General features: G+C 40.7%; 1 protein-coding gene across 6 annotated transcripts in view; it reads right to left on the bottom strand.

Annotated features, from left to right (window-relative positions):
- LTBP1 (latent transforming growth factor beta binding protein 1) overlaps window positions 1-13,895 on the bottom strand; it is a 514,666-nt gene that overhangs the window by 53,074 nt on the left and 447,697 nt on the right. For 5 of the 6 annotated variants that reach the window (XM_088474432.1, XM_088474434.1, XM_088474433.1 and 2 more), the window contains 2 exons: window positions 12,201-12,323; window positions 5,154-5,297 (listed from right to left, as the gene is read on the bottom strand). In XM_088474432.1, coding sequence (XP_088330558.1) covers window positions 5,154-5,297; window positions 12,201-12,323 — 267 coding nt within the window. The remainder of the gene's footprint in view (window positions 1-5,153; window positions 5,298-12,200; window positions 12,324-13,895) is intronic. The other variant, XM_088474435.1, reaches the window with a different exon arrangement.

The following is a 13,895-nucleotide window of genomic DNA, read 5'->3' as shown; positions in this document are numbered from 1 at the left end:
TGAGCCATGGCGGCCACCATGCGAACGCATGGAACAGATCCATCCTGTGGGAGAGTCATTGACGTATAGCCCAGATTCCGCATGAATGGAGATGAGGTACTTGTTTCAAGTGCCAATACTAATGCTAATAAATACGACCGGAAAAACAATGGATGGAGCGATGCATGCATATGAAGCTGAAAAGACACTCGCATAGATGGGCTGATACTTGCATTAGCATAGTGTAAATCTGGTAGCCGCAGACATTCGCATACAGTACAGTATGTCAGCACTTGACTCAGACTTACAATGTCTCTATCTCCCACCCTCAGTGATGAAGTGTAAATGACTTCTAGAGAAATGTAAGGGGTCTAGTTACTAAGCAGTGTTAGGAGACAAAGTGAAAAGTGACAAGAAAGTGATAAGGTGCCAGCCAATCAGCTCCCAACTGTCATTTTTCAAACAAAGCCTGTGAGATGACAGTTGGGAGCTGATTGGCTGGCACCTTATCACTGTCTTATCACTTATCACTCTGTCTATTAAGACTGCTTAGTAAATAGACCCCTAAGTGAGCTAGAGCATAACATGCACTGTGGTATAACCAGAGCTGGATTAAGGCTTTGGAGGGCCCGGGGCACTTAAGACAGGGGGGCCCTAAAGTCTAAAATTAAAATCGTTCGTCATCAATCACTAGAGAGAATTATGGTACAATTCGGTGGTAAATATTAATACTATATATAGCATTTAGGTATCCTGTAGAAAGCAAAAAGCTGCACTCCACAGACTTTTAAAATAGTTCAAATCTGTTTAAATAGTTACCGATATTTCAAGACCTCTGTGAGTCTTTTCCTCAGAGTAAATATTTACACTAATTTAAAAGTATGTGGAGTGATGCTTCTTTCTTTCTACAGGATACTGTACCTATTTGCTTCTACTAAAGTAGGAGTGCACCCCGGCATACTGTTTCTTTTCCAGAGTGCCAAGCTTCACGTGTAAAAAAAAAACGTGACTTGCCGATAACCGACACCTCCAACTCATTTAGCCAACTGAAGCCATGTCACTTTTGTCACATCATAGGCATTGTATAACACAGCGTGGTTGTTGCGTGCTGAACAGCGATGCGTTCCACCCGCGGCGCCGGCATGCATACCTCTGCGCACGTGACCAGTGTGTGTTAACCAATGGGCGCTTCAAAAGAGAGTTGCTATGCAACATGATAAATACACAATCTCGGTAAAGAAGCAGGGATAAGTGCTCCAAAAACCTGTATAATCCAGGCAGATATCTCAGACTATCTCATCCAGGGGGTAAAATAAAATAGGGACTTGGCCATAGGGACACACAACCCCATTTCCAATTATTGTGTTAAAGTACAAGCATATCACTTCTAGCAATACCAGATATATTATATACTGTATATATAGAATATATATATATATATATATATATACACACACGCACACATGTACATATACTGTATGTATGTATATATATTTTATATATATATATATATATATTCAGTGGTGGCCAAAATTGCGGACACTTTTTGAAATTTGAATGTTTTTCAACTTCGAATGCTTATAAAAACTGTTACACTTCACGCAGTGCAATGATTCATATATCAAATGAAAGGAAATGTAATGCTGAATTCAACACAATAAACAGAGGTCAAATATTTGCATTAAAAGGGAAGTTATGCAGTGAAATCAACACTTAGGGTGAAAATCCCTGTGTACTTATGATGTTACTGTCCTATCAGTATTTCGTTGGGTATCCTTTATTTTTCAGGACAGCAGCACAGCGATGTGTCATTGAGCCAACCAATGTTTGGAGCTCTTCCTTCTTTTTTATGTGGTGCCATGAGACAATTATAGCCTCAATTAATTGTCTTTTATTGGATGGACGCCTCAGATGTACCAGTTTTTTCAAACAGAACCACAGATGTTCTATGGGGTTCAGGTCTGGGCTGTTTCCTGGCCATCCCAGCACCTGTATGTCATTCTCCGTGAACTCCTTTTTGTATGTCCGTGCAGTGTGGTAGGGAGCTGAATCCTGCTGGAAAAAAAATGGGGCATTATCTGGGAAAAGATCCCTGATAGAAGGTAGAAGTTTTGGTTGTAAGATGGTGTCAATGTACTTTCTGCTGTTCAGTGTGCCATCTATGACAAAAAAGCGGCCTACAGCATCTGCTGTCATACATGCCCCGATCATAACACTTGTAGGATTCTTTGTTGTCGCTTGAATAAAATCTGTATGAACCTCTTCCCCGATGCGACGTCTCACACATTTTCTCCCATCACTACCAAATATCGATATCTTAGTTTCGTCACTCCATATCACTTGTTTCCACTGACCTTCTGTCCATGCAATGTGTTCTTTTGCCCACTGTATTCGTTTCTGCTGCTGCTTTTTATTCAGCAATGGCTTTTTTCGGTGACTCCTACCTTTTAGGCTAACCTCCGTTAGTCTTCTCCGTTCCGTTCTTGCACTGACAAAAACACCAGTTGCACTCAGTTTATTGCTAATGGCTGCAGATGACATCCATCTGTCCCTGACGCAAATTCGTTTTATTCTCCTATCATCAACAGCTGTTGTGCATTTTTTCCGTCCTTTACCTTCTTTGTTTTGTGTAGATTGTGTTTCCTGATAGCGTAAACAAAACTTTCCTACTTCTGATGTTGTCACATTCCCACCAATTTCTCTTGCAATTGCTGCACACGAAAGACCATTTTCACTTAACACCACAATCCTGGATCACGTCACTATGCTGCGGTCTTGAAAAATAAAGGATACCCAACGAAATACTGATAGGACAGTAACATCATAAGTACACAGGGATTTTCACCCTAAGAGGGGTATTCAATATGAAACATTAACTTCACTGCCGAAGTTAACGTTTCATATCGGAGTTTTTTTTCTGCGTTAAGTCTGGTGCGCACTCCCGCTTATCCCCGTATTCAATATAAAATTAAAAAAACGGGAAACTCCGAAGTTGGATTTGCGTAAAGTTACGAATTTTTCCTTAAAATAATTGTAAGACCCCCCTAAAGTTGTAAAAACATGGGGGATCACTATGGGTACCCCCGTTTTAGCCTTTAATTGAAAGTCTGGGATTTAAATAGCCGCAGCAGGTGCTTTTCCCGACATTGAAGAAGTGATGCAGAAGAGCACTTAGGTTATTTTTTTCATTTTTTTAAGTGGTCCCATCAAATTTGGGGTACATGAAAATGGGTACTAGCATATTTTGGTGTCCCTAAAGTAAGTTTTTAAAAATTCTGCATTTGTGCACCTGCCGCTATAATTCTATTCTAGAAAACACCTGCCGCATACTTGCAGAATAGCCCTGAACCTATTTCCCTATTGTTTAACAATTTTTTCCCATTTTTTTTTTGCACCCCAATTTTTAAATCAATTTTTTGGGGTGTCCCTATTTTTTTAAAAAACTTTTTTTTGACACAGTTCTTTTTTAAATGTCAATCTCAGGGGTGCAGGCTATTTTTTTTAAGCCTGCAACCCTAAACCCCAATTCTGCACTTTTTTTCGCCACCTATTCAATGGTGAAAAGTTATCACCGTTTTTTATCAAAGACTTTTCAAAACTGCGATAAGTCTTTGAAATTGAATACAGTGTAAAACTAAAACAAGTGATATTAATGCAAAAACGATAAAAAGTGCGATATTAATGCAAAAAACACCCATATTGAATACCCCTCTAAGTGTTGTTTTCACGGCATAACTTCCCTTGTAATGCAAACATTTGACCTCCGTTTATTGTGTTGAATTCAGCATTACATTCCCTTTCATTTGATATATGAATCATTGCACTGCGTAAAGTGAAACCGTTTTTATAAGCATTCGAAGTTGATAAACATTCAAATTTCAAAATGTGTCCGCAATTTTGGCCACCATCTTACTTTTTTCTTTTACGATGCTGTGACTCAATGCTTCAGACACAGCCGCCCTCAGCTGCACCGCGGCATGTTCCACCTTCTCTGTCTCCATATGCGGCTGTGTGTGTGGCGTGCCTGGCGCCCGCCCCCTCCTTCCATGTCCCGGCCTCTTCCCTGCAGCCTCTGCGCCATGTAGTCACTGAGAGCCGCAGGCTGCAACTTGTCATCTCATTGGTCCACCGCCGGCCCGGCAACCAAGCACTGCTCTCCAGTGCCGGCGGGGACTGTTATGGATGTCTTAGACAGTGGCTGCTACAGCATTGGCTGCGAATGCGCTGTGGATCGCGGGAACCAGTCTGATCAGTGGTGGGTGGCCGGGGGCCCTCTCTGAGAGGGGGGCCCGGGGATGAGTGCCCCCCCTTAATCCGGCCCTGGGTATAACATAAATGTATGACATGCACTCTGTATGAGGGAATCCAATCCCACCTAATTTTTTCAATCCCGGATTCGGAATGAAAAAACTCAATCCCAGAGATTGCCGGGATTGAGTTCATCAATGAAAATATTCTGTACTTTTTCTAAAATAAAAAGAGTGTACAAATAAAAGTGTGAAAATGACTTGCTTTTATTTGGCAGGCAGCAGCAGGCACCGACTCACGTCCATCACAAGTCCCAACTCCCAGCTCCTACCGTGGTTCACCCACAGGAGCTAGTCCTCCTCCTCAGGTCACAGGCACCGCTCAACAGTGAGTCAGCCTCCGCCTAGTATTAGCCGGCAGATTCCACAGTGCGGGCGGGTGCAGCTGTATAAGGGGCGAGCTGTAGTGTGGCTGCCCAGCATGACCCCTATGATGTCACAGTGCGGCTGCCCAGCATGACCCCTATGATGTCACATGCAGTCGCACAGCCATAGGAAGCCCGGGGGCAGCGTCTGAGCCAACAGAACTAGTGCTCAGCGCTACCCGGGTTGAAGAAGGATGCGCAGCCTGCCGCAGCTTAATCCTGAAAATCCCAGAACTGGAGGTACCCATCCCAGGATTCAAATCCCAGGTCCCACTGAACCCGATTCCGGGATTGGCTTCCCTACTCTGTACTGTGAAACATAAGAATTATGATTTCTTCTGAGGCACTTCACCTAACATTGGAAAATTTGTTTGACCAGTTCTAAAAGGTGTAGATAGTGAACTGCAGGTGAATGCAATGTAACTACAGGACATATGTAAAATGGTATTTCAAGTGCTACTGTACTTTACTTCTAGGCAAGTATATGGAAAATCTCTCTTACCTGGCATGTTGCGGTATCTGCAATGCCCAGTCATCGGGTCATATTCCTGGTTATCGTCAGCACACAGGCAGAGGAATGAACCTTCCACATTTTCACACCGGGCCTCACCACAAACCCCATGCAGCATTTCACATTCATTTACATCTGGAAAATGGAGAATGGTTATTCAGATACATTCCTTGTTACTGACAGCTCTTCAGTTAACCATTCGTCCAGTGCCAGCAAAGTCTGTTGGAACAGCCAAGCACCCCTAGTGCACAATTAAAACCTAGAGCTGCTGAAATGAATAAAATAAATAAAATAGTTCTCCGACTGCTGATCCTACAGATGTACAGAAAGGCTTTCATAAATAAATGAAGCCATAAATGAGGCCAGACCGAAAAATATTGTAGCTGGAAAAAAGTATTATTTAATGACAGGGATTGGAATTCTGATATGAAGATGACACTTTTGCACAGTGGGCTACTTCAGATTTCCCTGTAAATCTAGGTGGACCTCTAGTTTGAGGACGTTTCTCTCTAGAGTGGAAGATTGGTGCAGAGCTTCTTATGTACTGGGCTGAGTTTCTATAGAATAATGAGCTATAACAGTTAAAACAATGAATGAGTGCATAAATGACGACTATAGGGCCTGATTCAGATCCAGACGCTAAGCTGCGCTCGCACGCTCTTGCCGATAATTGCACACCTGCATATGGTTCGCAACGCGCGTGCTCAAGTCAGTCACTGCGATCTAGAATCGAGCGCTCGTAGTACACAGACTGGACGCTACTTTGACAGCGCCATTTGTGGGTGGTAACAGGGGAAGGTGCTTGTGAACGGGGGAGTGGTACTGCGAACGCAGGTGTGTCTCACCGCCAAAACCTCAATTAATGGGCGTCCATAATTAGCAAAGGTGCGTCATGGGTGCATCATATGACGAGGCAGCAGGTGTAATTTTACTTGAAGCACTCGCATTGCTTGCAGTAGGGTAGAGCTCCCACAAGCACTGTGAGTGCTTCCGATGGCTCTCGATGTTCCCGATGGTTTTAAACACTTCCTGGACATGACGTTAGCTGCGGGCGGCAAGGGGGCGGCATTACACTATTCTGCGATCGCACAGCAGCCACTCGCAAAGACATAGAGGCCGTCCTTATGCCTTGTCGCAGAATCGTGCTATTAGAATACCCGGCCCCTTTTGATGCGAGCGAGCGCAGCTTAGCGTCCGGGTCTGAATCAGACCCATAGAGCACATACTGTATAATGTGCAAATAAATTACATAGGAGCAGATGTACTAAGCTCTGGAAAGTAATCAATTGGAAAGTGATAAACTACCAGCCAATCAGCTCCTAACTGTCATTTTACAAACACAGCCTGTAAGATGACATGAGCTGAGTGGCTGGTAGTTTATTACTTTCTAATTTATCACTTTCCAAAGCTTAGTACATCTCCCCCATAGTGACTGTGACTTGCTATAAATAAAAAACAATCATACACATGAATAAATATAAACTAAAGATAAACTAAAATAAGGTTCTTTTTAGGAACAATTAGGAAGAAAGTTTGTGGTGAGGTAACTTCTGGAAAAATAAGGAACAATGGTGCTCTCTGCAGCCTAGCTTACCCTACCAGTCTCTCCCTGTCTGTTTTTCGGGTGCCTCTAGGATGTTGTGGTGATGAATCCCTTGCCCAGATCCAGCATTCTTGTATGCAGTCACTTGCATCCTTTGGCAGAAGTGATGTGATGCCAGACAATGGCGGACTGGCATTTTGAGCTAGGTGCACTTTTTACAGGACTTTGATCGCACACTATATATACTTTATAGCCATCATTTATTGGCTCATTCATTCTTTTAAATGTTATTCTATATCTAGAATTGAGCAAACCCACTATAATTAGCACAGGCTGTTTAATTCTTAAAACAATGAGATATATTTTACCATTGAGATACAGTTCTATATTAAAACATAGGCCCACAAATGATTTAAATGTCATATACACACACAGTCATCCATTTTGTGGGATGAACAAATATTCATGAAAATACAGCCTATGAACTCACTGCTCTTAAGCGATGACACAGATTCCTAGTGGAACAGATTTCTGCATATTCATAAGTTGATTTTTTATTAGTGACATTATGAACCTTAGGCGGCAATTCGATGCCAGGTGACATTACATCACTTTGATTTCACCTCACCTTCACCTCTTCTTAACCATGACCTCACACTGACTTCACTTCAACTTCACTTCGCACCCCCATAGGGTTACACAGGAAAATATGTGAAGTCGGGGGTGAAGTAGAGGTGAAACTTAGGTGATGTAGCATCACCTGGAACTGAATTGCCCTCTTAGTGTGTGAACTATACTATCAGATTCTCCACTCCGATTTTGTGTTTGCACTTATTCTCCATTATGCAATACTAAAAAAAAATAAAAAATGTATATATATATATATATATATATATATATATATATATGAACACGTACACACACACACACATATATAGGTAAAATATTCTGAATGCATACTTAATATAAATAAATGACAAGATAATGATTAAAAATATACAGATAAAAATAAATGCAAATAATACAATATACTGATGCTTAATGTTCCCGCAGACATTTGTCAAGTAAAATGAGGTAGGTTTCCTTTGCCGATGTCCTGGTGTGATAACAATTATATTTATTTACAAGAATATGCTATTTGTTCAAAAGCCCAGTACAATGATCTTCTTTCACAAGAAAGGTAACATACAAAAAACATTAGGCTAAGTTATGTCTCTCTGAAGACTACGTATAGTAACAGTTATTTCAGAGATTGAATAGAAACAGCAGATGTTGAAATAAGACAGACAATTCTTATAAAATGATGAATGGAAAAGTGATCACTACTTTATGTGCAATGACTTACGCTTATGAATGCACACATGTAGCTTTATACTGATAAGCTCGTAACATTCCTTAATTTAGAACATTTTAATATATTTTGTAAAAACACAATTGAATAGAAATTTAATTCATTCAAAAATAGTAGTTTTAGTCAGTTTTGTTATTAGACAATCCTGATATTTTAAAAATATGGAATCTTTTCCCCAAGCTATGCACAGAATACGTTGGTTTTTGTATACATTTCTCCATGAAGTGTTAGTCCTTTGCTGAATCACACGTCTCTATTACAATTCTTATATTATAATAAGTTGCTGTGACTAGAACTACTCTGTCCATGAAAAGATTTAGGGCCTGATTCAGACCCACTCGCGAGCGGCTGTCCGCTCGCAAGTGGGTCGATGTTATGGACTGAGCATGCGCACGACGGAGGGAGCTCCGTCGTGCGCATGCGCCAGACGCGACGAGCGAAGGAAAGTCCTTCGCTCGTTGTGTCCGATCAAAGGGGGCGTGCTGTCAATGTTGATTGACAGCACGCCCCCTTTGGTGGGCGTGCCGGGGGCGTGCCTCCCTGACGGGGGCGTTCCAACGGGAACGCCTCCCGTCAGAAGCCGGCCCACTGACATCACTAGTGATGTCAGTGGGAGTGATTTTGGCTCTGATAGAGCCAAAATCACTCCGGAGCTTGCGGTTGAAAACCTCAACCGCAGGCTCCGGCTCGCAAATTCGATGGTCGCAATGGTCTCGACCATCGCGGCCATCACAATGCACGCTCGTATAGCCTGTGGGTGGTGACCCACAGCTATACGAGCGTCCAGGAGGACGCTCCATGAAAATGGAGCCCGGCCCTCATTCAGAGTGTGCGCTCTGCTCAGAGCGTACGGCTCTGAATTAGGGCCTTAGTTTGTTACTAGGATTGCTATATACGAATAGCAACATAGTAATAGGTCAAAAATAGAAACAAATTATCAGATGTACTCAAAGCTACATACATGTCCAAAGAAATATACTGCAATGTATTTTCACTAAAACTCTCATTTGAAGGGCCACTAAAGTGAACTTATTAAAGGAACAACAACAATATATACACAATTGAGCTACATATGCTGTATATATACAGTATACTTTATATTAGTATGTAAAAAGTGTCCGGCAATCCGGGTCTTGAAAATGTAATGCACCATCATGAATGGGATATATACCAAGAAAAACAATAAATGACTGACAAAGTCATTTAGTGGCCTATGTATCAAGCTTTTTCTCCATACAATTACGTACAACTGCAGTTTCTGCATAATTTTTTAATTGTTGCTATGTACTTCTAGCACAATGCAGGAGATTTCACACAAATCTCAGGCAGAGTGCTAATTAGCACTGCAAATCGCAGTCCACATTATTATCAATGGGGACTACGATCTCAGCTCTATGTACCAAACTCCAAAGAGCTAAGCTTTTCTGAGTATGGCCCCAGTAGTTTACACCATCTTCAGATGCAGTAAACTGCTTTAAGCCTATGGAGGCTTACAAGCAGGAGAGCTTATGATCTCTCTCCCACAGCCTCTGGCCGGCAGCGGAAACTGACACTGTACACATGCCATGTCAGCTTCCCCCGGAGAAGTTTATCACAATCATGAAAGACTTATACATATTACAGAGGATGTAATTCGCAAGTGCTGTCCCTGCAAGTTTCCCATAGTACATTGTTTATGTACATTTTTTTGTGGTCACACTTTCTCTTGTGTCACACTTTCCCTAAATTCCCATACTATAGGTAAGTCAAATATTGTCAGCTTATTCCCCAGGTGCTCATTGATTGATATGCTTGTGTGCGGTTCTGTCTCTTTAAGCCAGTAAGCCAGTACCTAAACCCATTGAAGAAGGATAATTTGTTAATAAAATCTGTGTGATACCTGGAGTCAAATAATGCAGAGCAATGCTCATATTTTTGAGAGTCAGTGTAGGGACTGACCAGAAGGGAAGACCGTGACCAGCATATTAAGAGAGGAGGGGGCCCGTCCGTGTTCACTCCCCATCCGGGGCCCTCTCCTCTCTCCCCAGCTGCCATCAGCAAACTGACAGCAGCAGTAAGCTCCGGGCACTAGAGTGTGCGTGGAGTCTACTGCATATGCACAGGTCACCAGGAAAATGGCGCACATTAACCCTGTGATTTCCTACTACGCATGCACAAAACACCGGGAAAATGGGTGCAGTGGCCATTTTTCAGGCGTGTTCTGTAGCGCTACTCAGTGGGACTCTGGAGTGGTAAGTATAATATGGGTGCAGGGTGTGCGGTGCGGCCCCCCTGGACCCAGGGTCCCATGTGCACCGCACACCCTACACCAATTATAAATTTCAACAGCAAAATGGAACCTTAATAATCGTGGCAGTACCGAGATTATTAATATATAGACACATTATTTTTTTGTCTTTACACATCACTCTGAGCTCACAATATTCCCATATTGAAAATCAGGAAATAATTGGCTTCACCTCTGATTTACTAAAGCCATATCGCCATCAAGTCCAAACTTCACCCATTTAAGTTGTTCTTCTGGAAGGCTACTCTCCTTTGGACTGATGAAGATTGTTTACATCCCAGGAAAATCAGGATTGTTGGCAGATGTGTAACATTCAATTTTAATTTGCTATGCAAAATATTACTCGCTGCCATTAGCAATCTACTGCAAATGTTTTCAAAAGAGTTTTAGGAATATATTTTTTAGAAGTGGAGATGTTGCCCATAGCAACCAATCAGATTCTAGCTATTATGTTCTAGAAGGTGCTAGTTAAATGTTAAGTAGAATCTGATTGGTTGCTATCTATTTTAGTAAATTTACCCCTTATTGTCTACTGTGTCCTGTGCTCTTCAATTGCGTTACTAACGGGAAGTCTGATGTGTGCAGAAAAATATATACTCCCACGATAACCACAAAAATATTGTACAATCTGATAATATTCTGAAACATCTAAATATAAATATTTTCATATATTATATGTAGTTCTAGTATTAATTATACAGTATGCCAACTTGCGGTACAGTTTATTGATACTTTAAGTTTAAAGAAAAGAATATTGTTTCAAATGGATGTAGTCAGGATGCCGGCAGGTGACCATCCCAATGGTCACAATACCAGTAGCAGAATTACGACGGTCAAAATACAGATGAAGCCTGGCAGTGAATATTAGGGTTAGGTTTATGGTAGGGCACTAGTGGGAAGGTTAGGATTAGGCTGTAGTAGGGGACAGTTAGGGTTTGGTTGCTGAAGGGGACAGTTAGGGCTAGGCTACCGTAGCGGACAGTTAGGATTAGGCTGCAGGGGGAGTGGGTTAGGGTTAGAATACTCATTAAAATTCGTTGGGATTCCACTGCCGCTATTGTGACCGTCAGGATGGTCAATGCCGGGATATCGTATCCAACCCATTTCAAAATAGAATTCTGGGAGAATGAGACGTTTGATGAGCTAATAGTTCCGGTCCTGTTGATTTGGGTTGTTACGGCAATGCATATTGAAACTGCAGGTCATGTAGATTTAGGGTAGTCTATACACATATGCAGTAATTCAGTCCAATCTGAAATATCTTAATATTTGAACTAGAGATGAATGGTTCGGTTTTGACTCAGTTATTTTCACTAAATTAGCACAAGTTTGAAAGGTTCAGATTTATCTTATTGGCAAACCAAAACACATGACAGCCTGATAGCCAATATAATGCCATTTTTGAGATCCGAACATAACCAAGTAAAACCCAAAGCGCTCATCTCTACAATTTGAACTTGTTTTTAAAACAAAATAATTAAAAACAACCTATACTCCTCTTCAGTAAGAATGTTTTTTTTAGATCCTTTTCCTTTAATAAACCCCTACCATGAGAACGGGAGCCCCAAGGGAGACAGCTGTAAAGCTGCTGACTACAACTAAGAGGACAGTAACTTAAAAGAAAAATACAACAAATAGTGAACCCCTTTAACATTGTAAAGTCAAATGAACAGGGACTTCTCTCCTTCCGTTTCACAATATATTCCACTACTGTTACTAAAGGTAGACATATTTTGTCCTCCTTTGTCATTATACCAAGGATAATAATAAAAATAGGAATAATATGCATTAATGTTAGAAAATGTCATGCAGTTATTTTAAAAATCGACATATAGGTATTATTCATCAATAACTTACCCACGCAGCCTTGTCCATCCATTGAGTCCTGGTACCCTTGGTAACAGAGGCAGCGGTATGAACCTCTGGTATTTTCACAAAACCCTTGACTGCACTGCGTGCTGTTAGTACATTCATCAACATCTGCGGATAAGATGTGTAACAAAGCAAACAGACTTAGCCCAGGTGCCACAAGACATGTACTGTAGCCTGATCTGCATAAAATGTGTATCTTACAACTATCCTACACTAATATTAGAGCTGCTTAAAAAAATACGAGGATCGGTACCACAGATCATTAAAACCAAAAACATTGTTTGTACGGTGGCCCTCTAAGCATTGTAACTGTAAAGCGCAACGGAATATGCTGCTCTACAGTATATAGGAAACTGTAAATAATAATAATTAGAATAATAGAGTGATTTCATTATTTCTGACCAACTATGGGGTCAATTCCATTCCATTCGAAGGGTGCGATGTGCCGTTGCAACGGCGTTAAAACGCTAGCAACGGAACGGCACATCGCACCCTTCGCAGCCCGACTCGACCCTGAATTTGCTAAACTTTACTCGCTGCCATATGGTGCTGCGAGCAAAATTTGGCAAATTCGGGCTGCCGTAAAGTTCGGCCACGGCCGCAATGACTCGCACCGGTGAGATTATCGCGGCTACTAGGATTGACCCCTAAATTAACTATGTGGGGATGTGTCAAAACAACATAAAAAAGCAAATGCAACAGAGTTATATGAACAAATATTATCCTGCTACAACAGGCAACAAAGTAGCATGCACAAGAAATATAAATAACGCAAACAAAAAAGCAAATACAAAGTGTTATTTCAAACTGGGTCATATTATGCAACGTGCACTCGATTACTATGCATTAAATGCAACTTGCTTTATACAAAAGAGCTGATTATATTGTTACACAAGAAAAATAAGTAAAAGCTCCCAATTACTGACAGAAGAGATTAAAGTTTATTTATTTATTTGTAGGTAGTATTTTTGCAGGGCTGTTATTTTCTTTTCTGACCACAAGAGGTTGCCTGTGAATCTAACCCTATAATACGAACCGTATCATATTACTTCTGATAAGGTCAAATAACTTTTACATCTACTGTATATTTGTGGATATTTGTTTTTTTTAACTACAATAACTAAGGTGTGTTTGTATACTGCATGTGATTTTTTTGTTTATCATGATTTCAGATGGAAAAAATATCATATGTTATTATCTTTTAAATGTATTGCTGACATATTAAGCATGGATTTAAATTCAAAGTTTTATTTAAGCTTTCATTATAGCTGAGTATAAAATGGACTAATGCAAAACAGTTGGTGTTTAAATGTAAATTGACTCAAAATTATTTTGTTTATAACGGTTATCTGGTCTAGAAATCAGCCAATACCAGGATATGTATCGTCTGCTCTGATAATGAAAGGGAAAGTTTATGCTAACTACAGTTTATAAATAAAATAATGATTGCACAAATTGGAGAACTACTGTATGCTGGACTAGAAATTGAAGAGCATTTTCCACTAGCTATTATTTTAATTGAAACTGTATTGGTGTAAAACATGAATATTATTTTTAAAGGCACTTGTTTTATTATTGTAAAAACAATTACGTATTCTCTATGACAGTGATGTGGATATGAGTGGGGGTAACTGCTCTGTCTATATATATGTGCTAATGAAATGTATATGTGTGTCAGAT

The sequence above is a fragment of the Taudactylus pleione genome, unplaced genomic scaffold, assembly GCF_031769625.1.
Source record: "Taudactylus pleione unplaced genomic scaffold, aTauple2 ptg000154l, whole genome shotgun sequence".
NCBI lineage: Eukaryota > Metazoa > Chordata > Amphibia > Anura > Myobatrachidae > Taudactylus > Taudactylus pleione.
This window is presented reverse-complemented; position numbering and strand designations above follow the sequence as displayed.